The sequence below is a fragment of the Oryctolagus cuniculus genome, chromosome 9 (genome assembly GCF_051225735.1).
Source record: "Oryctolagus cuniculus isolate XC-2025 breed Fujian yellow rabbit chromosome 9, ASM5122573v1, whole genome shotgun sequence".
NCBI classification, from domain to species: domain Eukaryota; kingdom Metazoa; phylum Chordata; class Mammalia; order Lagomorpha; family Leporidae; genus Oryctolagus; species Oryctolagus cuniculus.
This window is the reverse complement of record NC_142875.1, coordinates 131,118,228-131,144,423: the sequence shown is the minus strand read 5'-3', so window position 1 is coordinate 131,144,423 and position 26,196 is coordinate 131,118,228. Positions and strand designations below refer to the sequence as shown.

The window sequence follows — 26,196 nt, the reverse complement described above, 5'->3', positions numbered from 1 at the left end:
TCCTGCTGTGGTCTGGATCTAGTCTCAGGCAACCCTCCCCTCCCAGGTCCTGCCCTTGTGGGATGCCATAGGGTGGTGTGACGTGGGGGCCTACAGGCCATGCCCTGGAAGAACCACTGTGGGTAGGAATTCCTGGGAAATGGTTCCCTGCTGCCCCAGAACATGGGCAGTGGGGAAGGTGACCGTCAGAAGTGGTTGCAGGGCTTTCTCTTGCCAGAGCTTCCTTCAAGTGCCTGCTGCTCCTTCTGTGGACCTGCAGAGAGGCCTGGAAGGGTCTCCTGTTGTTTCTTTTCACTCAGTGAAGATACAAAGTCGGTTTTACTTGTATATGGTAAATGTGTGCATATCAGTACTGAGTTAAGTGTGGGGGATATAAAATTGAATAAAGCAGGGTACCTGTTCCCTAGAAGTTTATCATCTGGCAAACCCCTTGGTTCTCTGTCAGCTACCGCCTCTGGGGAATGGCAGTCCAGCTACTTGGTTTTCAAGAGTAAGGAAAAGACTGCGTATAGTGAACTCAGATTCTAGGGAAGCAGCTTTTTACCTGCCTCGCTGTGCTGAATTACCTCACGGGCACATAAAGCATTGTGTTGAAGGCGTCAGGAGGGAAGGGCCATAAAAACTGAAAATAAAATTTAAAAATTATTGTTGAAGCATGAGAAAACAATCAGAGTTTCCTTGAGCTTCCTGGTAGTTGTCGTGTGGTTTAATCCCTTTCCTCCTTTCTTCTGGACTTTGTTTCTACCTACTTCCCTCCATCCCCCCGCCCCTCCCCCCTTCCTCTAAAAAGTCCTGTGTTGGAGGCAGATGGCCTGGCTGTGAATCTGGCTTTGCCCCTGGCTCACTGTATGACCTTGGGCAAATCACTTCTCTTCTCTGTGCCTGTTCCTCGTTTGTGAGTCTGGATAATGACATTACCTGTCGACATGCGCGTGCACACAGAGTTTAAACAGGGCTAGGCGCACGAGTACCCTACACTGCTGGCTATTATTGTGCGCCCAGAAGCTCTTCTCTGGCTACAGCTCTGTCTCATCACTGTGTACCTGCTCTCTTTGACACTTGCTCAAAAAAGACATGTTGAGTATTTTTATCTGTTTCAACTAATATAGATCTCCATTCCCTAATCAAGTTCTATGCGAAAGGTTGCTGCTCATTGCTTTTCCTTCCATTCTCTGACTAGGCCCGAAGGAGGACCACCACTCAGATGGAATTGCTGTATGCAGATAGCAGTGAGCTAGCTTCAGACACTAGCACAGGAGGGGCCTCCTTGCCTGGCCCTCTCACACCTGTTGCAGAAGGGCCAGAGACTGGAGTGAACACTGAGACCAGTGCTGCTTCTGCGGGGGAGAAAGAGCTTCTTCCCCCAGCGGGCTTGCCTTCTCAGATAGGCAGCATGTAAGTCTGGCCCAGCTACACTAACCTCCTTTCTTGTGCCTTGTTTTGTTTTTAATATGCATGTTGCTAATTTCTTATTTCTATTTTTTAAAAATTTGTGTAAATAAGACTTCTGGTTTTAAAAGTAATTTCTGTTAGGTGTTATCTCCCCTGATTTTTTTGAACATTTGAAATAATTTAAGATGAAGTTTTCCATTATCTACCATTCATTAATCTTGGCTAAATTCCTCTGTCTTATCTCTAAGTTTTAGGATCATTCTTAGGGTTATTATTTCCAGGATGAAAAGGATGAATCATGAACTATAAATACAACTTGTTTAGGAACACTTAAAAGTTATACTTATAAAACCATTAAATATAAACAGAAGGTTCACAGATTCTTAAATTTATTCTAAAATTAGCTGTGTCCTTATGCTAAAAAGCCTGGTCAGTATAGTAAATCTTTGCTAAGCCTTTTAAAGAAAAAAGAAATGCCAATCGTAAACAATAAATTTTGAACTTTCTTAATTCTTTACCTTGAAGCATATTCCGTGTCTGGGATGGGCATTCACATAAGGTTTTATAAGTATCACTAAACAGTTGAAGGAGGGAATATTCTCTCTTTTTTCTATGCTAATCTGAACAAAAAAGTCTTGATCAGAATTTTTTCATTACTATTTTGATGACAAGGAAAGATTGCACTGTACAAGTATATATATATGCCTTTGTTTTAAACAATATCTGTCATTCACTGGCAAATATTTTTCAAGGGATTTTTCAAACTAACCCTCTATACAACCTAGTGACTGATTTATGGAATGCTGTATCTCTGCATTGAAGAATATTGCTCCTAAAAGCAGCAAATGCTATATGGCTCTGCAAATAATACGTAATACAAACCTTCTGCTGTTAAACATCTGTTTCCCGTACTAGCCTTCATTTTATGAAGTTGTTGTCATTATCTGCCCCTTAGTAATCCCATTTGCTACCTTCAATTCCAAATTTACTTTCATGATGACAGCACTTTCTTGCATGTGCTTGAGGTGGCTGTGCCGTTAACTTGGATTTGCTGCTGGAGGTGGCTGATCAGTGCTTCCGTGAGGAGAGAGCATAGAAGAAATGCTTTGGGTGAAGGTAGAGATGCAGCACAGGATAGATATTAGGAACTTGCATGTGTGCTTAACGTTCAGTCTGTCAGATGAGTAGAGACTTTTGGAACTTCAAGATTAAATCTATGGCCTGGAATCCGGAATCAGGTAATACCTTCTTTTTGCTTTTTTTTTTAATTAAAAAATGTATCCTTCGTGACAGGTTGTAGAAAATACCTTTTGTGTTTTGTCACTTCATATGATTTAAGTTTTCATAAATTCAGATACTATAATTCTTTAAAAACTTACAAATTGGTCATATACCTGGTATGGTAACTTTTGAATCATTAATTGCTTGAGTTTTATTTCATGAAGTAAAAATTTACTCAAGCAATAATTAGCTAAAGTAATCCTTATGAATTAAATGATGCAAAATTTTTAAAATATGGTTTCCTCTGATTAGAAAAATTAGAAACATAAAGCTTAACTATTTTTAGTTTTCATTTTTTTTTTATTTGACAGAGAGTTAGACAGTGAGAGAGAGAGAGAGACAGATTAGACAGAGAAAAAGAGAGACAGAGAAAGGTCTTCCTTCCATTGGTTCACCCCCCAGATGGCCACTATGGCTAGTGCTGTGCCGATCCAAAGCCAGGAGCCAGGTACTTCTGGTCTCCCATGGGGTGCAGGGCCCAAGCACTTGGGCCATCCTCCACTGCACTCCAGGCCACAGCAGAGAGCTGGACTTAAAGAGGAGCAACCGAGACAGAACTGGAACCCTGACCGGGACTAGAACCGGGGCTCACATGGGAAGTCGGCACTGCAAGCGGAAAATTAACAGCGCTGGCCCCTAGTTTACACTTTTAAATAGAAATGATGTAAACCCATTCTGAAAGACTCACTTTCTAGTGTCTTTGCATTTTTTCTTGTATTAATATATTATAAACTATGTAATAAAGATTCATTGTTTTTTCCATTAATATTTATTCTCATTATACACAAAAGTCATAGTCTTAAATTTTTAATTACATTACAAGGGATACATTTAAATACATTCAGCATTTAAAATTTATGAGGCAGGAATACTTTATTACAAAGGGATACATAGCTACTAATTATTATACAGATGCTAATAAAACCTGAATTTTTTGTGATTGGTTATAATATTGTTTTGTGAAAGTCTAAATGTTAATTCCTTGAATTTCATTGTTCCTTATAGTCGCATTTCAAATATTCTAATATTTTGTTCTTACAAAACTATATAGATAATTTTCTTCAACTGAAATGATTTCCTGTGAAACTTACGTATCTATATTTAAACTAAAGTACTTATTCTAAATATCTGACAGTGTAGCATTGAAGTTTACATTCAGATAATAAGGTTTGCACATATTTAATAACTGCCAATTTAAAAATTTATGTCTAATTTGCATCAACTAAACTCAGATAATATCCAACCATAGTTTTATTTCTTTGCTCCCAAGTAATAATCTTGCTCAAGTTCCAAGTTATTAATCTATTAAAATTTTTAGATTGCTTATCTACCACAAGTATATATATATTTAAAATCATATAATTAAATATTTTTTCTGTTTTAGTTCCAGGCAGTCATCTCTATCAGAAAAACGCATCCCAGAGCCTTCTCCTGTCACAAGGCGAAAGGCGTACAACAAAGCAGAAAAACCAAAAGCTAAGGAACAAAAACAGTAAGTTGCTAATATAGATCTTCCTGTCTGTATTAAGTCCGCTGTAGCTCGATGCTAAAGGCTCAGGGTGCGATTATTTGCTAGGCTTAGGCTGGCTCTGTGGTTATGACTGATCTAACTTATTGCGACAATCAAGTCAGCTATTGGCTTGGCCATGTGATCTTCTAATTCCCTTGATCACTCACAAATATAAAAATATTTGAACCCTTCTTAGCAATCCTATCCACTGACATTTTTCAATCTGTGTATATAATTGAAAAAGTTAATATATAATTGAGGTGAGGCTTACTAAATGGATATTTCATATAGTCTTCAATAAAAATTTGGAATTAAGTTTGACTGTCATCTTAGAAGACTGACATTGAGTTCACCACCTAGGGTGGCTGATCAAAAGCTAGTTAGTAGTGTGTTAGCGGTGCCATCTTCTTGCTGCGTTTTTAAATTATTGCTGTTATCCTCAGCTGTGTCTTTCACGTGTTTCGTGAGAGTCAGTTGGCTGCACAGTACATAACGTAACCTGGAGACGCACTTACTTGGGTGCTTAGCTTGCAGCCCCACAGCAAGAAAGAGTCAAGTGGATTAGAGCCCCTTCTTCGCTTATTTCTCCCCTACTCGTGCACTTGGGACAGGCCTGTCTCATGCCTGTCATGGAAGAACTTCTATATCAGGCCATATGCTAATACTAGTAAAATGAGTTTCTTTAATTTTCTCAGCATAAGTATGAAAAGAAGTATCCATGCATTTTCTGTACCTGAGTGGACCATCTTAGCCTATCCCTTCCTTGTGCCAAGATTCACGCCCTCGACTTTGACTGTGGGTTCAGCTGACTTGAATGTCATAGAAGTGATCCTTCTTGGTGTCCTTGCCTCCTGGCTTTGGAGATGTAATTTGCCCATTTTTGTTCAATCTAATGTCCGGAGGGTAGTTGGAAAATAGAAGAATGAAGCCAAAAGATTTTAGATACCAACTGAATCAACCCAATAGGCAAATTGCTAAGCTCTCTGGACTTGTCTCTCAATCTGTACAGTGAGCGTCTTGGCCTCAGTTCTCACACTGTCTAGTTGAAGTTTGGCTTGCTTTATTTATACGGACCTGAATCCTTTCTTTAGTGCCATCTTGTGGCCAGTGTAACGAAAGCTAGCAGGGAAGATTGTTTATTTCAGTTGTTCAGAGAGCGTTTGATCTTGCAAACCGCAGAGAGGATGGAAGGAAGAAGAGAAGAAGGAAGGAGTTCTAGCGATAAGCTTTTTCAAAACGCATGTTTCTGATGACTTTCCTAACAAGCTGTAACCAATGAAAGCCACCCACTTAATGTTCTTTTTTTCTTGTAGCTCAGATTCTGGAACTTCAGAGGCTAGTCTTTCACCTCCTTCCTCCCCACCAAGCCGGCCCCGTAATGAGCTGAATGTTTTTAATCGTCTTACTGTTTCTCAGGGAAACACATCAGTTCAGCAGGATAAGTAAGTTACTGTGAACCAGCCTCACTGCTTACCCCACATTCTGAACCTTCTGGGACTGTGGAGAACAAGTAGCCGCCTCCCACCTCTGTGTGGGAGATGAGGTCTGACTTCTCAACTCTTGCCGTCTCTCATGTGTTTTTCCAATGAAAAGCAACCTTGGAGCCCAAATTAGAGAAAATTATTTTCCTGCTGAACATTATTCCCTGTTGTAGATTTGCACCTGTCTTGCCTTTTCTCCTATGTGCCTATTAGAGACCTCTTGAAGTGTGAATTTCTGGGATGCTTCAGCCCCTCTGAGCCCTGCTGCCTGAGATGAAAAGAGGCAAATTGTTATTCCTTTGGTGGATGTAACAGCCCACGAGGATGATTGTTACATGTGTAACATGTTATTATCATTAGGTGTTTCTAGAGAAATTGACCATGGAACTATAGTAATTGTGTTCTTGTAATAAAAGAACACCTTTATGGATGGAGGAAGTGGGACCGGGAGTAGGTTGGAGGGGAACAGGGGTTGGAGGATGTGGAAAATGTAATATTCATTGAATTTGAAGTGAAAGAGCATCCCCACATTGAGCCAGAATCTCTCTTGCAAGAATTCAGTACTAACAATTCTGCTGTAAGCTTATTTATTAACACAGAGTTGTCTGCTTGGGTTTTGAGCAGTAACATCCTAGCTGAACCTGCTGACATCCTCTCGTCCCTACCCCAATTGTTTTCTGTGCTGTTGTCTCCCTGCGTACTTTAGCAGTCTCTGAAATTTGCAGGATGCTGTTTAAGTTCTGTCTGACATGCTTCCATTCTGCTATATGTCTCTCAACTTACAGAAACACGCCATGATTTTGAAAGAATGTATAGTCTACATGATTTATGGATCCATTCTTCATTTAAGATTCCTTATTAGGTTGTAGTATAGTTTAATCAGTAAATGACACATCAGTTAACTCGCTCTAGAGAGGTAAATTTTTGTGTTATTAAACAAATACAGTATTAAATATTGTATTTCTGTCATTCATTGAGAAATGCAGCTCATTAAGAATGTCCTTGGCAAGTTCATTTTCACCAGTGACATAAAGAATTGCTAAATTCTGTCTACTTTGATTTTGTCTACTGACTTTTCTGTCAGTCTTGAGTACCTTGACATTCTAGTTCCATATTTTTTCCTGAAATATTTTATGAACTCCCAATAATTTGACTTTGCTCATCTCTAATAAGCTACAACTTAGAGTTACTGGTTGCAGTGCACTTTCCAAACGTGCCCTATCATTCTTGGGGGCCCCATTTGGAGACCACCATGTTTCACTCACGAGACGTCACCACCACACTTTACTTCTGGTCACATTCCAGGCCAGCACCCCCTATCCTGGTACTCCACGAGATTTCATAGCAGCCACGTTCACTGCCATTGTTGGAGGCTTCATGGCAAGGCCGGCAGAGTGGCTTACCTATTTTAAATTCTCACTAAAGTCCTCCAGTGGTGAGGGTACTTCGAAAAGTTCATGGAAAATGGAATTAAAAGATAAGTTTATTTTAGTATAATTTTTTTTGAAATCCATGTAAAATTTTTTCTTAGTACAAAGAGTGCCACATTTTTGAGATAAGCAAAAAGCCAGAGGTTATTAACAATTTGAGTGATTTTCTTTCCATGCAAATATATTGCTTGTACGGTGATGGGTTTCACGTGCTTGCTGGCGTCCTCTTCAGCTACCTTTTAGAAGTGGAGATAGATTCTGTGGGTCACTAATAAAAAGTTCCCCCCACTAGAGTCTTAGTAAGAATATCAGAATACATTTTTTTTTAAACCTGGCGTACCTGTTCTTGAAACTTGCTGATACCCTGTGCAAACAGCACAGCAGGGCACTGTACTTTCTGTTACTCATGCTGTTGACTTGCAGTCCAGAGTCAGCGTCTTTTCATGTTGACACTGTATTCTTTCTCCTCATGATTCTAACTCTTTCACTGTAGGTCTGATGAGAGTGACTCTTCTCTGTCGGAAGTACACAGGTACTTTCTATCTTTCCTACATTCTGCCATTTCATTGATGTTCTAAAATACCTTCCTAGAAATTCTAAGCAAGTCTCGTTTTGTTGCATGCATGATTTGTTATAAACCATATAAATGTACTAATATTTAAAAACATTTTAATTTTAATATATTTTTGTGGTCATACCTTGAAGATTAATCAATGGGAAAATTGTTTTGTATGATAACTTAAAATTTTTTGATATTTATTTTCTTTGTATAGTCTAGTATCTTCTTTCAAAGAAATTGTCTTAAAATATTGATTCCAAGAAAATTTACTCAATGATTAAATATTCACATTGCTTCAAAGTTTAGAAGGTAGATTAGGTCTTTTTCTCTTGCTGGTTTAGTGATTTGAAATTTAAAAAATTATGTTATAGATAAGATGTGCTCAGAAAAAAGGGTGCTGTTGTAACCAATTATACAGACCAAGAAATAAAAAGTCAAGAAGCATTTAAAAATTTTTAAATATTTTTACTGATGGATGCAGTTTTAAAAATAACACTGTTGCATTTTTTCAAGCCATGGATTTTGGGGGCCCTTAATTTCTTTCTCGTTCCCTCTCTCTACTTAACCGTGTTGTCTCCCCCTCTCCTTGTATATCTTTCCCTTGTCTTGTGACCGCTTTGCTGAGCTCAGCAGATCCTCCAGAAGGTAGGCAGGGGAAGGGGAGGGAATTAATCTCAACCAGTCTTTGATACTTGACTGGCTTACCTGGAACAAAGATAAGTGTTAGTTCCCCATCCCATCAGATCTGTTCTGCAAGAAATGATCTTAAAGTTTTTGTTTTGTTTTGTTTTTAAGGTATGCATAGATTATACTAGAGAAAGAAATAAGAAATACTATCTTGTAGACTTTCAATTTCTATATTTTTCTATTGTCTTTGATATGGGGTAATCTATATAAAATAGTAACTATGGTATTATGAATGTTTGAGAACATTTTAAGTATATAATTAATAAAATGTCCTATTTAATATTGAGGTTTTTTTTTTCTTGAGAAAACTGGATAATCAAAGACTAAACACATAAGAATGAAAAAGAGGCATGCTACTGTCCACACAATAGCTGTGCCACCTATATGTCTCTGGAGGCAGATTATTAGGGAACTTAATAATGTTGCGGCTGGCGCCGTGGCTCACTAGGCTAATCCTCCACCTTGCCACGCCAGCACACCGGGTTCTAGTCCCGGTCAGGGCGCCGGATTCTGTCCCGGTTGCCCCTCTTCCAGGCCAGCTCTCTGCTGTGGCCAGGGAGTGCAGTGGAGGATGGCCCAAGTGCTTGGGCCCTGCACCCCATGGGAGACCAGGAGAAGTACCTGGCTCCTGCCTTCTGATAGGTGTGGTGCGCTGGCTGCAGCGCGCAGGCCGCAGCAGCCATTGGAGGGTGAACCAACGGCAAAGGAAGACCTTTCTCTCTGTCTCTCTCTCTCACTGTCTACTCTGCCTGTCAAAAAATAAAAAAATAAAATGTTGTGACCCTGGACATGAGTGACTTGTATTAGATCTCACATCAGCAGGAGAACATGTTTTAGAGTCTTCAGAGCTGGTAATCCAAAGGAAGGAAAGCTTTTAGAGAAGCAGAATAATAGAATTATGGTCCTGAGAAGACTGGACAGTTTTGATAGTTTGTTTTTTTTTAGGATGATTTGTGTATCTAAATGTACATCAGAAACAGCTCTTATGCTATTAAACTGAATTTTTCCTAATAATCAGAGTTTTGGGCTATGCGTGTGTATATGCTTTATGTTGAACAACAGGTAGCACTACTGTTCATGAGAAGCATACCTTTTTCTTCTGAAGCAGTCTCTGAAATTTGATGGCTGCAGCCATAGTCATATATCTCCAAGATTTCAGGATGGCAGATTCAGATTTTAGGGGAGGCATTGCTCTCATTTTAGTTTGATTCTGGGTAACTTGTTAGATTACTAGCAACTTACTGAGCGTAGCTGTCAGGAACTCAAACTGACAGTTACGGACAAGTTCTTAACAGCATCCTGACATCCCCCGAGAAAGCACTTTCTATTTTCCTTTGTACTGATGGGATGCTCCCTGGACTGTTGAAATTTGTAAAACCAGACCCTAAATATAAAGCTTTTTCTTTTCTTTCTGAACCTGAATCGACCTTCTTTGAGTTTCTGTCCATTGGTCCTGCATTAGCTCTCTGCAAGTGTACTGGAACTGTGCCCTCCTATGTGTGTGCTCTGACAGCCCTGTCACCATGCTGAAGTCTCCTCTCTCCAGCGATTCTTTTAATCAGCTCAGTAGTTCCAGTTTGTCATCTTTTCCTTTTTGTGGTCTCCAGATCCTTCATTCTGCTTCTACTATTTTGGAACGACTTTAGTTTTTCAGTGTTTTTAAACTGTGGCATCTAGAAGTAAAAGCCATTCCAAATGTGGCCTAGGCAGCCTGTTACTGAAATATTGACTTCTGTTGACAGATCATTGATAGTGTTGGTAGAGGAACCCGACTGTTCATCCGCTGATTTTATTTTCAGTAACACTGTCCTTTGGTTTCTTAAACTTGGGTTGTGTTGAGCTTCTGTCCTACCTACAGCATTCTGCTGTGGGGTTTGGCTTAAATTTTACGTGCAAGTTTTATACAATGATTGTTTGTAGTAGTAAGTAGGAACATGAAATAAATGAGCTTTTCTAGGTAGTACAATACAGTGTCCAGTGCAATAGCCAACTGAATAACCTTGCCATAGCTGTCTTTAAGGATAGGGGAATGGTGACTGGATCCTAAGGTTTTTTTTTTTTAAGATTTATTTATTTGGAAGGCAGAGTTATAGAGAGGCAGAGGCTGAGAGAGAGAGAGAGAGAGAAAGAGAGAGGTCTTCTATCCACTGGTTCACTCCCAGATGACCTCAATGGCTGGAGCTAAGAGGATCCAAAGCCAGGAGCCAGGAGCTTCTTCTGGATCTCCCATGTGGCTGCAGGGGCTCAAGCACTTGGGCCATCTTCCGCTGCTTTCCCAGGCCATAGCAGAGATCTGGATCGGAAGTGGAGCAGCCAGGTCTCGATCCAGTGCCCATATGGGATGCCAGCACTGCAGGTGGTAGCTTTACCCACTACGCCACAGCACCTCCCCTGGAGGTCTTCCTAATTGGCAGTGGCGTTGGTCCTTCAGCTATGACTCTTTAGCCAGCTGTGGAACCACGTCAGTTCCTGAATGTCCCACTTTGTCCCTGAAGATACATCTGAAAGCTTACTGTATGGACTTCAGTGGAATCAACATATATTGTGAATATGACATCCCCCTCATTTGCTGCCTGTCATCTGTATAGACAATGTTCCCTGTGAGGTGGATAGTCCCATATTATTTCTTATGGATGATCATGTATTTTTAAGTGTTTATAATGATTTATTTAATCTTTCCATCTGTGAGATACAACAGGAAGTCGTACTCATCTGTAGTTTATGAAGCCCACTTTTCCCCTGCTTTTTGGACAATCAGGTCTACATGTTCTGTGTCCTCTCTTGATCTTTGATTTCTGAGATTGTCTACAATGAATTTGCTTCCACTGTGGCATGCATTTTCAAAGCCTGATGATGTAATTATTTAAAGATACCTCAAATACTTGAGTTCATGGAGTACATCTTCATGGTCAACTCTAACTTAGCTTGGGCTCACATTTCTGTTTAATCATTGTGCCCCTTGCCTGTGGAAGATGTTATCTTTCATCAAGAAGATGGAAACAAAACAATGTTGCACTATCCCTGTGTTTGCTATTGTATTATGCTATCTGCCTCCTATAATGGTCACATTATATATATTTGGCCAATACCTTTATCATGTCGCAATCCATTTTTGTCTTTAGGCTTTCCAACAATTATTTCAATGTATACCCTTTAGGACAGGAACAATACTTTCATAGTCTTTACATTTCCAAATTGCATAGTTCGGTGGCATGAAGCAGAAACCCCAAATGCTAAATTTCTAAGACAGCTCTGTAAAGGGCTTCGCTGTTATTTTAAATTCTCATTGTTTTTTGAAATCTTGGAGATTTCTTGTTTTTTTTTTTTCTTTAAGTTTTTGACCTTCTTCAACAATTCCACCTTTAGAATTTCTGTCCACACTGTCACTTCTATCTTTTCTTTGCTTTTTGTTCAGAATATGCATTTGCAGTGTAGACAGTATATATTACACTTTCTCCAGCATGCCCCTTTTAACATAGACTCATGCTTGGTGTGACGTGGAGTCATATCCTGCATTTACTCATTGCCACTTCTTTCCTGTTGTTAGAATTCAGGACACTCAAACAGCTCCCAATGTCATTAAACTTTGCAGAACTGAAATTGTTGATAAGAAAGTAAGATATAGCTGAGGTTTTCCTCTTTGCACACTGCTACTGCTAGCCGATGTCCAGTTTGTGCACGCCATCATCGTGATTAGAATTTCACACTTTGTGCTTTTGCTTCAGCAAGAACGAAGGGGCTGTCTGAATTTTATCTCTAGTTACTTACAAAGACTTCTTAGAGTCAGGGTAAAGAACTAACCTGGTCTTATGATGTTACTATTGAAGTGAATCTTGATTTTTTTTTTTTTTCTCCACCCTCACTTCAGGGGCATCATCAACCCATTTCCTGCTTCGAAAGGAATCAGAACGTCCCCACTTCAGTGTGTCCACATAGCTGAAGGGCACACAAAAGCTGTGCTGTGTGTGGATGCTACTGATGATCTCCTGTTCACTGGATCCAAAGGTGCTAGTCGTTACCTAATGCAGATATTGAGCAGGCTTTATGATGATGTTTTTAACAGGCTCTAAAAAAAATCCGTAGTGTTTAATTCCTGTAAGATGTGATCATCTTGTTCAACCCCTGTATTATTTAAAATTTAAAATTGTTGTACAGTTAGAAAGTAAAACCTCCTTTGATGTTTTGTGAATACAATGGTAAGAGAATATACCTCCCCTCACTATTTGGACACCCACGGGGTGCAAGGTTCTGGATTGTGTCCTACAGGTTATATGAATATACAGATTTATTAAAGGCCATTAGAATGAACGATGTGGTAAAGAGAATGAAATGGATAATTACCACTGTTTCTTGAATATTTGCTGTATATCATGATCTGTGCTAAGCACTGCACATATCTATCTCATTTAATTCTCACAATAATGACAGTGAGTTGCATGTTACAGCCTCATCATACAGGTGAACAAACTCAAGATTCAAGACATGCGATTTCCCCCGGTAACTTTAGCTAGTAAACATACAAACTAGGACTAGAAACCCAAGTCTCCTCATCTCCAGTCCTACACTCTTTATCCCTTTAGTACAACTGCAAGCAACTGGAAATAAACTCCAGTTGCTTTGAAGAGTTATAGGTTAAGAGTTACAGGGCTCCAGAAAAGGGAGAAATATGCCCAGCTAGGAGAAACATGGAAAACCGTGAGGAGAAGGCATTTGGGGTGAACCTTAGAGGGTGGTTTGGATATTGACAAATAAGGATTAACAGTCAAGATGACAGAATAACACGGAGGTGAAGCAGGGTGTGTTTGGAAAGTGAGTCCAGTTGGGTTTAAAGTAGAATGTCTGTAAGAAAAGTAGTGGACACTGAGGCTAGAAAGATAAAAAGGCAGCCTGTAGAGGAATTTGGGGAACAAGAGAGAGTCTTTACTTTTAGGGTATGCCAAGATTCAATTTAACAAGCAAGTGTCTATTCACCATCTATAAGGGAAGTATAAGAATCTAGCTGGGGCTTTTGAGTTGAGAATAATGGCAAGCAATTCTGCAGTTTAAAAAATCTACCTCAAACTTTTCTTACAATTGAGATTAAATTTATCTCTCTAGAATAGATATTCAACATACCAGATATACATAATAGAATAGTTTTGTGATTATGTTATTGGCCTTAAAATATACAATCCATCCATCAGTGTACCTGGAAAAGAACAGTATGTGAGTGTGGAGAGTGTTGTGAGGTAGGAGAGGCTAAAGCCAAGTGATTTCCAGAAGCTGACATGAGGTGGCCACCTGAGGTTCTGGGGCAGTTTGAGTTGAGTCTATGAGAACATTTCATCTAATTTTTTTCCTACCACATAATGCGTCTACCAGGCATCCCTGACTTTCTTCCCATCTGATAGATGTACCTTGCCCTTGAACCTGTTATAGGGATCAAGGATGGAGTTGGGGGTGCCTGTTGTTGGTTAAATGAATCCTAACTATTTTCATCTCTCATTTCTCTTGTCTTCCCCAGGAAGATACAGTGTTTAAATAATTTTTATTGTTAAAACAACCTAAAATAGTTCACTTTGACGGTGTTTCCTCTGTTCTTGTTTGTTTCAGATCGGACTTGTAAAGTGTGGAATCTAGTGACTGGGCAGGAGATAATGTCCCTGGGAGGCCATCCCAACAATGTCATTTCTGTAAAGTACTGTAATTATACCAGTCTGGTCTTCACTGTGTCAACATCTTATATTAAGGTGTGGGATATCAGAGATTCCGCAAAGTGCATCCGGACACTGACGTAAGTAACTCAAAGAAACACAGCACAATGAGCAAATATTTACTTTTTACAAAATGTAAGAAAATATAGGACTATAAATGCATTTTAATTTTTGTACACCTGTTTACTTCCCAGAGTATGTTAAAGTATTCACAATAAAAGCACAGATAACAACAGGGGCTAAACACAAGAACTATTGACAAGATAAAATGCAAGAGCTGGTATTAAATGGGCAGAGATAAAGCTTGTTTGGTCTGTGACTAAGTAGACATTTTGTATTTTAAGGTACTGCATTTTCATACAGTTTAGTACTTGATGGAGTGAAATGATTTACATTGCCTGCTTCAAATGAATACCACTCCTTGGAAAATGGCTGAAATCATGTGTAGACTGTGAAGTCGTGCAAGCATTGAATAACTGAGTGTCTTTTAGGAGTGTGTCCGCTTTGGTGTTAGTACAAATTTCACAACTGCAGGTTATGCTGGATAATTTCTGTCTATCATAAATGTCTTTAAAAACTTAGAACAATTATAATTTTTGCCATGACATGAATGAACTTTTATATACTCATAGTTGAGGTGAACTCTGTTCACTGAAGGGAAGAGAGTATTGTAAAAGATGATTTTTACTGATTCATAGAGATAGTAGAGGTTTTCTTGCCCCAGAAACATTGTATTTAAGGAGTACAGTTTCATGCATTTCGTAAATACAACTTTAGCATCACACTGATTCTTCCCACTGTACCCACGCTCCCACCCCTCTGCATCCTCCCTCTCCTATTCCCCTTCTTGTTTTTTACTAAGATATATTTTCAATTAACTTTATATACAAACAATTAACTCTATAGAAAGTAGAGTTCAACAAATTGTATGAAAGAAAAAAACTGTCCTTCAGCAGTCGAGATGAGGGTTGTTCGAAGTCATTGCATTTCTAGCATTGCAGTAGATGTACACATTAAGAGTTTTAAGGCATACCGTCTGTTTTATCCATTCACAAATTCACTTACTCACCAGACACATATTTGTACGTGCCACCTCTGTGTTGGTTATTGTGCGCTGCGCCTACAAGGACAGAAAGACATGGTTCTGGTTGTTGCCCACAGCCAGTTCCCTGGAAGTGCAGGGAATTCCGTGCTGAGCTCCTGCCTGGCAGTGTGACCTGTGTTGCTGTGTCCTGTGTCTCTGCAGGTCTTCTGGTCAAGTTACCCTTGGGGACGCTTGTTCTGCAAGCACCAGCCGGACAGTCGCGATCCCTTCTGGAGAGAACCAAATCAACCAGATTGCACTGAACCCCACTGGCACTTTCCTCTACGCGGCTTCTGGAAACGCCGTCAGAATGTGGGATCTTAAAAGGTAGAGCTTTCAAGAAAATGTACCGCTTTCATACAGCCAATATGATTATATTCTTAACAACGTAGTTGTGCATGAGAAATCAAACTTAACCTCGGAAGTTAATGGAAAATCATCTCTTTATTCTAATCGATAGAATGGAGCACACTGGAGTATTTATGTGCACATGTGGATATGTCATATATGCATGTGTGGGAAAATGTGCATATAATAAAATAATCTGACTTTCTCCATGGCTTTATTGATGTTGTAGTCAAATCAATGATAGAGTTGTTTAACTCAGATTCCAAATTGAGCCTGATACGATCAGTCATATGTCTGTTATGTGGCCAGACATTTTTATTCAAATTTCCCTAGACTTAGGCTGGAGTTAAAATTAGCCTTTATCAATTTTTCAGAGCTTTGCTGTTGTTTTGTTTATCACCTAAATGACATTAGTCAGCTTTTGAATCATTTGCTGAGAACTGCCCCCAGCTTTCGTCATAGAATGTGTTAGGCCGTTTTTGGGATTTTAATTTGAATGGAGTTTCATAGTGGTGCAGCTCAAATAAACAAAAAATTAAGTTTTTTATAAGGAATGTAGGTGATTTATGTTGAGGGTTCATTTGTTATGCTAAGAAATATTTTCAAGTGAGTCCTTTTTCCCCCTGTGTGAAGGTTTCAGTCCACAGGAAAGTTAACGGGACACCTGGGCCCTGTGATGTGCCTGACTGTGGATCAGATCTCCAGTGGACAGGACCTCATTGTCACTGGGTCCAAGGACCATTACATCAAAGTATGTAGAACAGGGTGTTCCCTTCTGTTTGCCTGTTGAGTGGTGGGTTTGCCGGGTTCCGCTCATCAGGGACCTGTTTCTCTCTGTTTTGTTTTATGTTGTATGTCCTTTGCTTGTTCTTCCTGATCTTTCCTCATTCGTAGTTGCTGGCTTTACTGTCGTGTGACAGGCAGAGTGGACAGTGAGAGAGAGAGACAGAGAGAAAGGTCTTCCTTTGCCATTGGTTCACCCTCCAATGGCCGCCGCGGCCGGCGCACTGCAGCCGGCGCACTGTGGCTGGCGCACTGCGGCCGGCGCACTGCGCTGATCTGATGGCAGGAGCCAGGTACTTCTCCTGGTCTCCCATGGGGTGCAGGGCCCAAGCACTTGGGCCATCCTCCACTGCACTCCCGGGCCACAGCAGAGAGCTGGCCTGGAAGAGGGGCAACCGGGACAGAATCCGGCGCCCCAACTGGGACTAGAACCCAGTATGCCGGTGCCGCAAGGCGGAGGATTAGCCTGTTGAGCCACGGCACTGGCCAGGAGGGATTTTAATGATCTTTTAGCTCCATCTTCCAGCCAATGCTCTGTCTCATCACTATCTTGTATAGTGAAGTGTTATTTATGGTCTTCAGAATTTTGTGGAATAAGCAGCTAAGGTGAGGAAAGATGCATAGTTCTAAAAATGTTAAATTCAATTTACTAACAAAGAATATCCTCCTGTAGACCAGCAGGCCATTAGAAATGCAAATCCAGATCTCTAGAGAAGCTGTGATGGAGTTGCAGGCATTGGAATAGAAGCAGGTGTTTGGGGAAGTAGTGTTGAAGACTTGGCCAAGGGCTAGAGAGGTGCACTGAGGACAACCCTGGGGAAAGCCTTTAAGAAACAATCAGAATTTAAGAAGAGAAGTAGGAAAAGTGTAAATACTGTTTCTAGAAACTTTGAGTAAGAGGTGAGAGATGGATCAGTGGCTTTCACATAAAGTGGTTAAGAGGGACGGCTGTTATGTAGCAGCAACGTGGAGGTGTCTGCACAGGAGACGGTCTCAATGGAGAGGGAGAGCTTATGGAGTGGCGTGGGGACAGCTGACTAGGGAGGAGACAGGCTCAGGTCACAGGTGTGAACCTGGAAAGACAAGAGCCTCACTGAACCTCTGAGAACGGGAGGGTGAGAGGATGTTTGATGATAAAATGAAACTTTTAGAGAGGAGGAGGGAGTCGAAAAATTTTATTTATTTACTTAGTTTTAACGCACATTAGCATTTTCAGAAAAGCACTAAGCCAGTAGCTGAGAGAGATGTGGACAACTGAGAACATAAAGAGGTTTCGAACAGCAACTTTGGAGAGTTAGAGGTGACCGCCCAGCTGCAGAGTCACTTAATATTAATTACATTACAGTCAAATTATTTATTTGCATTTCAGCTGATTGATATGTAGCATTGTTCTCATGGAGCATATCAATTGTGCAAGCACGCATTAAGAAACCTGGCTGCCTTTCTTAGAAGCCCGCAGGGATGTAAGCATGCGACCTGCAAGTCCAGCTAGTGTGGGCTGGAGCTCAGGTTCACCCCAAGTGTTGTCCCCGCCAGGTTAACTTAATGGACTTAGAAAAACGTCGTGACAAATCATGTCGGGGGCTGGTGTTCTGGTACAGCATGTGAAGCTGCCACTGGAGACGCTGCTGTCCCTATTAGAGCGCATGTTCCAGATCCCAGCCGCTTAGATTCTGCTCCGCCTCCCCATGAATGCACCTTGGAAGGCAGTAGAACATGGCCCAAGTACTTGTGCCCCTGCCACTCATGTGGGAGACACTGGGAGTTGCTGGCTCCTGGTTCCTGGCTTCATCCTGGCCCAGCCCTAGCTTTTGCAGTCACTGGGGAGTGAACCAGTGGATAGAAGATCTTTTTCTTCCTCTGTCCTCTTCCTCCCTTTCATTCTGCCTGTTAAATAAATAAAATAAATTGTAAAAAGAATACTTACTATAAAAACCAAAATCAAATTGCATCTGATTCACATATGTGTGTGTTTGTGTGTCTGAATGTACACCTGTAGGTGCCTATCTGTAAGCTACGTGACAACTGTGTTCTTTCTGATTCTCAGATGTTTGATGTAACTGAAGGCGCTCTTGGAACGGTGAGTCCCACCCACAATTTTGAGCCTCCTCATTATGACGGCATAGAAGCGCTGACCATTCAAGGGGACAATCTCTTCAGCGGGTCCAGAGACAATGGGATCAAGAAATGGGACTTGGCGCAGAAAGACCTACTTCAGGTACTGCACACCTTCTCCTGGTGTGCAGCAGGCATTTCAAAACCACTCAATACTGTCCATACCAGGCCCGGAAGGGCTTCCTTGTAGATATTGTTGTTGAGAGATAATGTTAATCAGGGCTTCCTCTTAAGGAATGTTTCGTTATCAACTGCCCATTGCTAACTAGGGAGACGGAAACAGTCAAAATTTAATAATCATACCCTCCCGCTCAGGGCAGAATAGACACTAAGAACTGAAAGATCAGAATTCCTCCTAGGTGTGCTGATTAAATAAAATCACCTATGGTGCATAGAAAAGTTGTGGTTTCTCATTTTTGTTTTTCTTTATATGTACGGATCGTAAAGTGTACCAAGTTTGGCCAAGGTAGGAGTAGTATAAGAGTTCTTATGTACGAGAGTGGAGGTTCTTCATGTCCTGCAGAAGGAAGTCGGGTTGAAATGTTTTGTCTATAAATTCAAATACGTCGTCTTCCAACTCCCAGGGGAAGAGCTTGTTGACAGATGAAAATGTTCTCCATTCCAAGCTTCCCCATACATGTATATACCTGTTGCATACATCTGTGTGCATCGTAGCTGTAACACATCTCCTGTGTTACCAGCAAGTGAAAACCCAGTGAATAAGTAGCATGAATATTCATAGAAAAATCTTGGCAACAGATGCATGTTATACATTCAGAAACTTTTTATAGGCAGGTATTCATGACTGTGGTTTTATACTGAGCACTTATATATATTCCTCAAATGTAGTCCCACATTCTCATCTTCTAATTATTATGAAATGTAAAGATCACCTCTGGTCTTCTGCAAAAATCTGCAGGCCTCCATGAAGCTTCAAGTCAGTGGTTGAAGTTAGTGATTGTATGAGGCAGGCCTTTATAGTCCTCTATAAAGGTTGTAGTTCTCAGATTTGTTTTATTAAATACATTTTGGCCAAAGGAGAGAGATTTTGGGAAATGTTGAGATATTGACTGCCAGTGATGAGGATGTGACATTTGAAAATTCTGTAAAATTTGTGGGTCTGTTAAATTCTGTACACCATTAACTTGACGGGCCTTTAATACGGAGAACAATAATGAAAGTAGACAAATTGGAGAGCAAAGTGTGTGTGTGTGTGTATATATATAAGAGAGATTCATTCAGTGATTTATTTATTTATTTATTTATTTGAGAGGCATAGTTATAGACCGAGTGAGGGAGAGACAGAGAGAGAGGCCTTCCATTCACTGGTTCACTCTCCAAATGGCTGCAATGGCTGGAGCTGCACGGATCCAAAGCCAGGAACCGGGAGCTTCTGCTTGGTCTCCCACACAGGTGCAGGGGCCCAAGCACTTGGGCCATCTTCTGTGGCTTCCCCAGGCCATAGCAGAGAGCTAGATTAGAAGTGGAACAGCCGTTACACGAACCAGCGCCCATATGGAATGCTGGTACCAGACGAATGCTAACCTACCACGCTACAGTGCTGCTCGCTAGGTTTATTTCTTTAAAATCACTGAGTGACTGCATAGAGAGTGATGTCTCACAGTTCTTAGGCCGTCCGTTTTTTACAGGTTTGAGCCTTCTCCATAGAAGTTTTATAACTTATTTTGGTATGACGATTTCAGCTGTGGTTTCTCTCTTTTTCCTTAGCAAGTTCCGAACGCACATAAGGACTGGGTCTGTGCCCTGGGAGTGGTGCCGGGCCACCCGGTTTTGCTCAGCGGCTGCAGAGGGGGCGTTTTGAAACTCTGGCACGTGGACACCTTCGCTCCCGTCGGCGAGATGAAGGGGCACGACAGTCCCATCAACGCCATTTGTGTGAATTCCACCCACATTTTTACTGCAGCTGAGTACGTTTTTCCTATGTGAATTTTCTCTATGTTGGTTACCCGTGTGCACATTTAACAAGTATTGTACTTGGCCGATATTTAAAGCATTGCACGCAGGAGCGTCTTCTTGCTGTCCTCTGGTCTGTTTCAGTTGTTCTGTGTGTGTTTTGTGGTGCACACTGTGGGCACTGGCTTCAGGTCCCCAGGTTATGTGACGAGAGTGTTGCTTCTGTGTTAGTACATGGTTTGTCATGGGAAGTCTGATGCCGAGTCTCTGCTAGTGATTTTAATTTTTAAAATATAATTCATAGGTGACTAATTTCTAAAGATATTTGTTGTTAGAAAGGTAACAAATTTGCCTTTGTTTCATATTTAGAACAAATTGTTAAATTTACATAAACAAAAAACAAACTTGGGGCCGGGTGCTGTAGTGCGATGGGTTAAGCCACTGCTTATGATGCCAGCATCCAAAATCAGAGTGCAGAATTCCAGTGTGAGTCCCGGCTGCTCCACTTATTTCTTTTTTTTAAACATTTATTTTATTTATTTGAAAGGTAGAGTTATAGAAAGAGGTAGAGACAGAGAGAGGTCTTCCATCCGCTGGTTCACTCCCCAGATGGCCGCAATGGCTGGAGCTGCACTGATCCAAAGCCAGGAGCCAGGAGCTTCTTCTGGGTCTCCCAGATGGGTGCAGGGGCCCAAGCACTTAGGCCATCTTCTACTGCTTTCCCAGGCCATAGCAGAGAGCTGGATCGGACAGAGGAGCAGCCAGGACTAGAACCGGCGCCCATATGGGATGGTGGCACTTCAAGTGAGGGCGTTAACCCGCTGTGCCACAGCACCAGTCCCCCAGCTGCTCCACTTCTAATACAACTCCCTGCTAATGTGTCTGGGAAAGCAGCAGGTGAATGACCAAGGACTTTAGCACCTGCTACCCATGTAGGAGACCCAGATGCAGTTCCTGGCTCCTGGCTTCAGCCTGGCCCAGTCCTGAGTGTTGCAGCCATTTGGGGAACGAACTGGAAGGTGGAAGATGTCTCTTTCTCTCTCAATCTCACCCTCTCTCCTTCTTTCTTCCTTCCCTCCCTCCCTTCCTCCTTCCCTCTGTTTCACCCTCTCTTTGATGTCTAAGAGACGTTTGTTTGCCTTATTCACAGTAAATCTTCCATGTTCCCAGCACCATTCCAGACTCTTGGGAATAGAGCAGTAAACCAAACCCCAGTCTGCATTCTGATCAGCGGAGACATTATAAATGAGTTCAGAACGTTAGGCAGTAGCAAGTGTGATGGGGAGAAATGAGGTGGGGAGGGCGTGGGTGTTTCATGAGGCAGGGATTACCCCTCAGGGTGGTCAGGCAAGGCCTCTGTGGGAAAGTGACGTTACAGAAGGGGCTTGAGGGGCTCGAAAGTGCTGACCATGGGAATGACATCCACGTAAGTACTTTGGAAAAGAAAGCGCGTCTATTATAATGTGAAGCTTTGGTCTCATTCAAATGAAATGCGAATGATTCCTCCTGAGTGTGTATCTCCTCTCCCTGTTTCATTTGTGCACAGGCTATGTTATTTTAGCTTTAACACTGCTGTGGTTCCATCTATCTCAAATGCATGAATGTCCTGATGTACTTTGTGTCTGTATCATTTCTTTTTTTTATGATTTTTTTATTTTTTATTTTTTTGACAGGCAGAGTGGACAGTGAGAGAGAGAGACAGAGAGAAAGGTCTTCCTTTGGCCATTGGTTCGCCCTCCAATGGCCGCCGCAGCTGGCGCGCTACAGCCGGTGCACTGCGCTGATCCGATGGCAGGAGCCAGGTGCTTCTCCTGGTCTCCCATGGGGTGCAGGGCCCAAGGACCTGGGCCATCCTCCACTGCACTCCCAGGCCACAGCAGAGAGCTGGCCTGGAAGAGGGGCAACCGGGACAGAATCTGGTGCCCCAACCGGGACTAGAACCCGGTGTGCCGGCGCCGCAAGGCGGAGGATTAGCCTAGTGAGCCTGGCCTCTGTATCATTTCTTTTATTTGTGCTGTTTCCTTTGAATGCTTCTTTTCATTAGATGGACGTACATTTCTAGGGTACATCAAAGATAGTTTATTTTGTTTTTCTGAGGTGCTTACCTTCAGTGCTTCATTGATAATATTTTTATGAAAGATGTATTTATGTTATTTGAAACAGTTGCAGAGAGACAGAGAGAGCAATATCCTAAGTCTGCTGGTTCAATCTCCAAATGGCCACAATGGCCTTTGCTGGCCCAGGCTGGAGCTGGGAGCCGGGAGCTTCTTCCTGGTGTCCCCTGTAGGAGCAGAGGCCCAAGTACTTGGGTCATCTGCTGCTGGTTTCTGAAGCTCATTAGCAGGGAGCTGGATCATAAGTGGAGCAGCCGGGACTTGAACTGGGTCCCCATGGGGTGCTGGAGTTGCAGGTGGCTTTACCCGCTGTGCCACAACACCAACCCCAATTATGCTGTTTTCAGGATGCACTGCTTTCCTGAAACATCACCGATTTCATGTATTTTCTTGGAAATTGCTGTGTCCTGGGCAATTCAGTGCAAGTAATGCCACTGGAAGGTGTGAACCTCAGAAACACTTTTGTCCTTTTTAATGCAAAGCTTTATTTTAGATTGACACATTGTAACTGTGTAGTTCTGGGATATCAGAAATGCTTGTAAGCGTGTGTGTTCTATGCTAGATGGCGTTTCTCCGTAGCCTGATGCTTTTTCTGTGGGTTTTCACCCCAAGATAGTGCTTCTCACCATTTCCAGCCTCCCCCTGCCCCAGCCTCAGCTTGTCCAGCCCTGGGCCCGCGCGCATCTTCCTGCGTTCACATCTCCTGTCAGTCACTGAGTCTCTGATGTGGGCCTCAGTTTGCTCGTCAGTGAGAAGGGAACCTTGCCGTACTCAGGTCTAGTGGTGGTTAAGGGGGTGTGAGGTGTTCGTGTGTGTGGGGAGCACAGACACTGTTATGTCTGCACCTCTGGGCCCTGATACTGAGGGCTGCCATCGCTGTTACGGTGAGTGTTTGCTCGACCTATGACACCTGTGTATTGTGCTTGCACTGGTTAAAGATACGTCATGCTGAGAGTCATCTCTTCTGCCTCTGTTCATTTATCCTTTTTTTTAATTTTCTGCTTTCCAGTGATCGAACCGTGAGGATTTGGAAGGCTCGCAATTTGCAAGATGGTCAGATTTCTGACACGGGAGATCTGGGGGAAGAGATTGCCAGTAATTAAACATGAATGAGGATAAGTCATGAACTAAATACTGTGATAACTATATGTTCTTTGTGGAAAATTCTGTCTTGCATTTATTAGGTAAAACCCACGAATGGGATAAACTGGAAAATATATCTGAATCCAGCTGCTGCATAGACATGGTATTCTAATAAAACTGTACTATCCTGTGTACTCAATTTCAATATTGCCCAACACATACATATCCTACAATTGATGTTTTGCTTGATTTGCACTTCTTTATTGGCTGGATTTTTTTGTGCCTAGCTATTAAAAAAAAAAAAAACCTTCAAATTATTCAATATAAGAAGTCTGCCTCTGTGACAGTCAGAAATACACCTGGAATACAGCCCACCTCCCTGGTAACGCATTTGTGCAGTCTGTGCACACAGTTGACGTGTCAAACACACTGGAGATATTAGCCACTTTGCCATCTGCTTGTCTGGCATTGGTATCAGTTTTTAGAAGGTTCCCAGATTTGAAAGCTGTTCCATGTCATGGAGAATAATGAGAACAAGATATGATCAGTGATCTTTCACTGTGTGGCATTGGCTGTAGACTACTAACAAAGACTCTCACAGTTGTGTTCAGTGCCGGCATTTCCTTGTATTGACCAAAGCTTTGCATCTGTGCTATCTATCCTCTGTGCTCAGGACTAAAATGCTGTCACATGGTTGTTTTGTTAGTGCTGTGCATATGTTCTGTGATGGGAAACATTTGATGTCCTAACAGAAATACATTTTGATCTATTTTCCTATGGAGTTGTTTCTATTATTGCCTTTTAATTTCTTTTTTATTTAATGGTAGCATCACCTTCCCCTTTTACCTAATTTTTTATATGCTGCTAAATATATTTTAAACACACTAGGTTTGCAAACCTTGGTAGCTGTGACGAGAAGTATTATCACGAGTGGTGCGAGAAGCTATGTACATAGGTAGATTGTAAAGAGAGACTATCTTGTGTTGTATCTGTATGAATTTTTTAATGCTGTAGATTGGATTTTGCAAAAGGATGTATAATGATCTGTCTTCTCAGAATATTAATTTGTAAATTCTGCAAGTTTAATTTTTATGTAGAGTGTGTAACATTTGAAAATATTGTCTTATGTGATTTTTACCCCTGCAAATATTTGCTTGTAAATGAAGGCTTAGCTTGTGCTTAAATAAACATATTGCTATGAATTATTTCCACGCTGCTGTTCTTTCTCTAACTGTACAAAAATGGCCATTGCCTGGGTGACTCTGAGTTGCCTGTGTGTGATACAGGTAAGGGGGCATTGTTCGGGTAGCTGCCAAGTGCCTTCCTTGCTCACTAGCCATGAAATGTTCTGAAATACGAACCATGGGACATTACTCCTGAAAGGAATTAAATCAAACTCTGTAATGTAGGGATCTGAACCTAGACGGCAAAACAAATAATAAGTGATTCCCATAAATGTGAGGACAGCGGTGACCTTGGTTGCCTGGACGAGCAAGGTCATGGGGACCAGCAGGTTCATCTGCGCGGAGCTGAGAGGGTGGGGTCCGGGAGGCCCTGGGCCCTACCTGTTAGCAAAGGGTCCGCCTTATCTCTGCATGTCCAGCTGCACCTGCATTTCTCCACTTTACTTTGTGGATGGGTGCTAGTTTTCACATTAAACATTTTTGTAATTTTATTTATCTATTTGAAAGGTGGGGGGAAGAGAGAGAGAATCTTCCAGCCACTGGTTCCCTCCCCAGGTACCTGCAACAGCATGGCTGGACCAGTCTGAAACCGGGAGCCCAGCGCTCCATCCATGCTGTCACGTGGGTGGCAGTTACCCAAGTACCTGCTGCCTCTCGAGTCAACAAAATAGTTTTTTAAAACATTTGTTTCAGAAATATCCTATAAAGATAAAACTCAGCTACTTGTTAGTTTCACTTCCTTCCTCAAAGAGGGTCCTCACTACACAGGCCAGAGAAGAGACTGAGAGATTTCAGATTTCAGGTCTCACGCTGGCTGCTCGTTTCGCGGGACTGCCTTGGCAGCTTATTCAAGTGAGGCGCACTGGGCACGGGGGACGAAGAGCCAGCAGGCTGCAGGTGACACCGGCCCTCCGCGTGGAGAGAGAGCAAACGCAGCTCTCGCACGAAGCCAAGGACGGGCCCCTCCCTACCTATCCGAGGCCTCCAGTCCTGATTGTGAGTCCACTGGGGGTCAGAGCTCTGCACTTGTGTAAAATACAAATCCCAGTCCCCATGTTGTCTCTTACTACTTTTTAAAAGACATGTTTATTTGAAAGTAAAAATTACAGAGAGAGGGGGAGATAGAGAGAGAAAGAGAGACCTTCCCTCTGCTGGTTCACTCCCCAGATGGCTGAGCCAGCCTGAAGCCAGGAGGCAGGAGCTCATCCAGGTCTCCCACGCGAATGGCAGGGGCCCAGACACGGGCTGTCCTCTGCTTTCCAGGCCATCAGTAGGGAGCTGGATTGGAAGGAAACAGCCAGGACAGGAACGGTGCCCATATGCCGATGTCACAGATGACGGCTGTTCCTGCTCCGCCACTATGCCAGCCCCCGTCTTCTCAAGCGCTGAAGGCTCAGTAAGGTGGGTCTGATTTAAGTGATAAAAAAAAATGAGACTCAGAATTCTTTTTTTTTTTTTTTTTTAATTTTTGACAGGCAGAGTGGACAGTGAGAGAGACAGAGAGAGAAAGGTCTTCCTTTGCCGTTGGTTCACCCTCC

The 26,196-nt window shown here is 41.9% G+C and overlaps 1 protein-coding gene across 22 annotated transcripts in view; it reads left to right on the top strand.

Annotated features, from left to right (window-relative positions):
- The window catches only part of KIF21A (kinesin family member 21A), a 177,748-nt gene extending 153,069 nt beyond the window's left edge, over nucleotides 1-24,679 (top strand). For 6 of the 22 annotated variants that reach the window (XM_089304003.1, XM_070049648.2, XM_070049647.2 and 3 more), the window contains 12 exons: nucleotides 1,181-1,395; nucleotides 4,058-4,165; nucleotides 5,497-5,625; nucleotides 7,588-7,626; nucleotides 8,284-8,298; nucleotides 12,209-12,345; nucleotides 13,933-14,113; nucleotides 15,280-15,444; nucleotides 16,099-16,216; nucleotides 18,296-18,466; nucleotides 20,092-20,291; nucleotides 23,401-24,679. In XM_089304003.1, coding sequence (XP_089160129.1) covers nucleotides 1,181-1,395; nucleotides 4,058-4,165; nucleotides 5,497-5,625; nucleotides 7,588-7,626; nucleotides 8,284-8,298; nucleotides 12,209-12,345; nucleotides 13,933-14,113; nucleotides 15,280-15,444; nucleotides 16,099-16,216; nucleotides 18,296-18,466; nucleotides 20,092-20,291; nucleotides 23,401-23,494 — 1,572 coding nt within the window. In that variant the 3' untranslated portion in view covers nucleotides 23,495-24,679. The remainder of the gene's footprint in view (nucleotides 1-1,180; nucleotides 1,396-4,057; nucleotides 4,166-5,496; nucleotides 5,626-7,587; nucleotides 7,627-8,283; nucleotides 8,299-12,208; nucleotides 12,346-13,932; nucleotides 14,114-15,279; nucleotides 15,445-16,098; nucleotides 16,217-18,295; nucleotides 18,467-20,091; nucleotides 20,292-23,400) is intronic. The other 16 variants (XM_089304000.1, XM_070049643.2, XM_070049642.2 and 13 more) reach the window with 5 other exon arrangements.
- The last annotated feature ends 1,517 nt before the right edge of the window (nucleotides 24,680-26,196 follow it).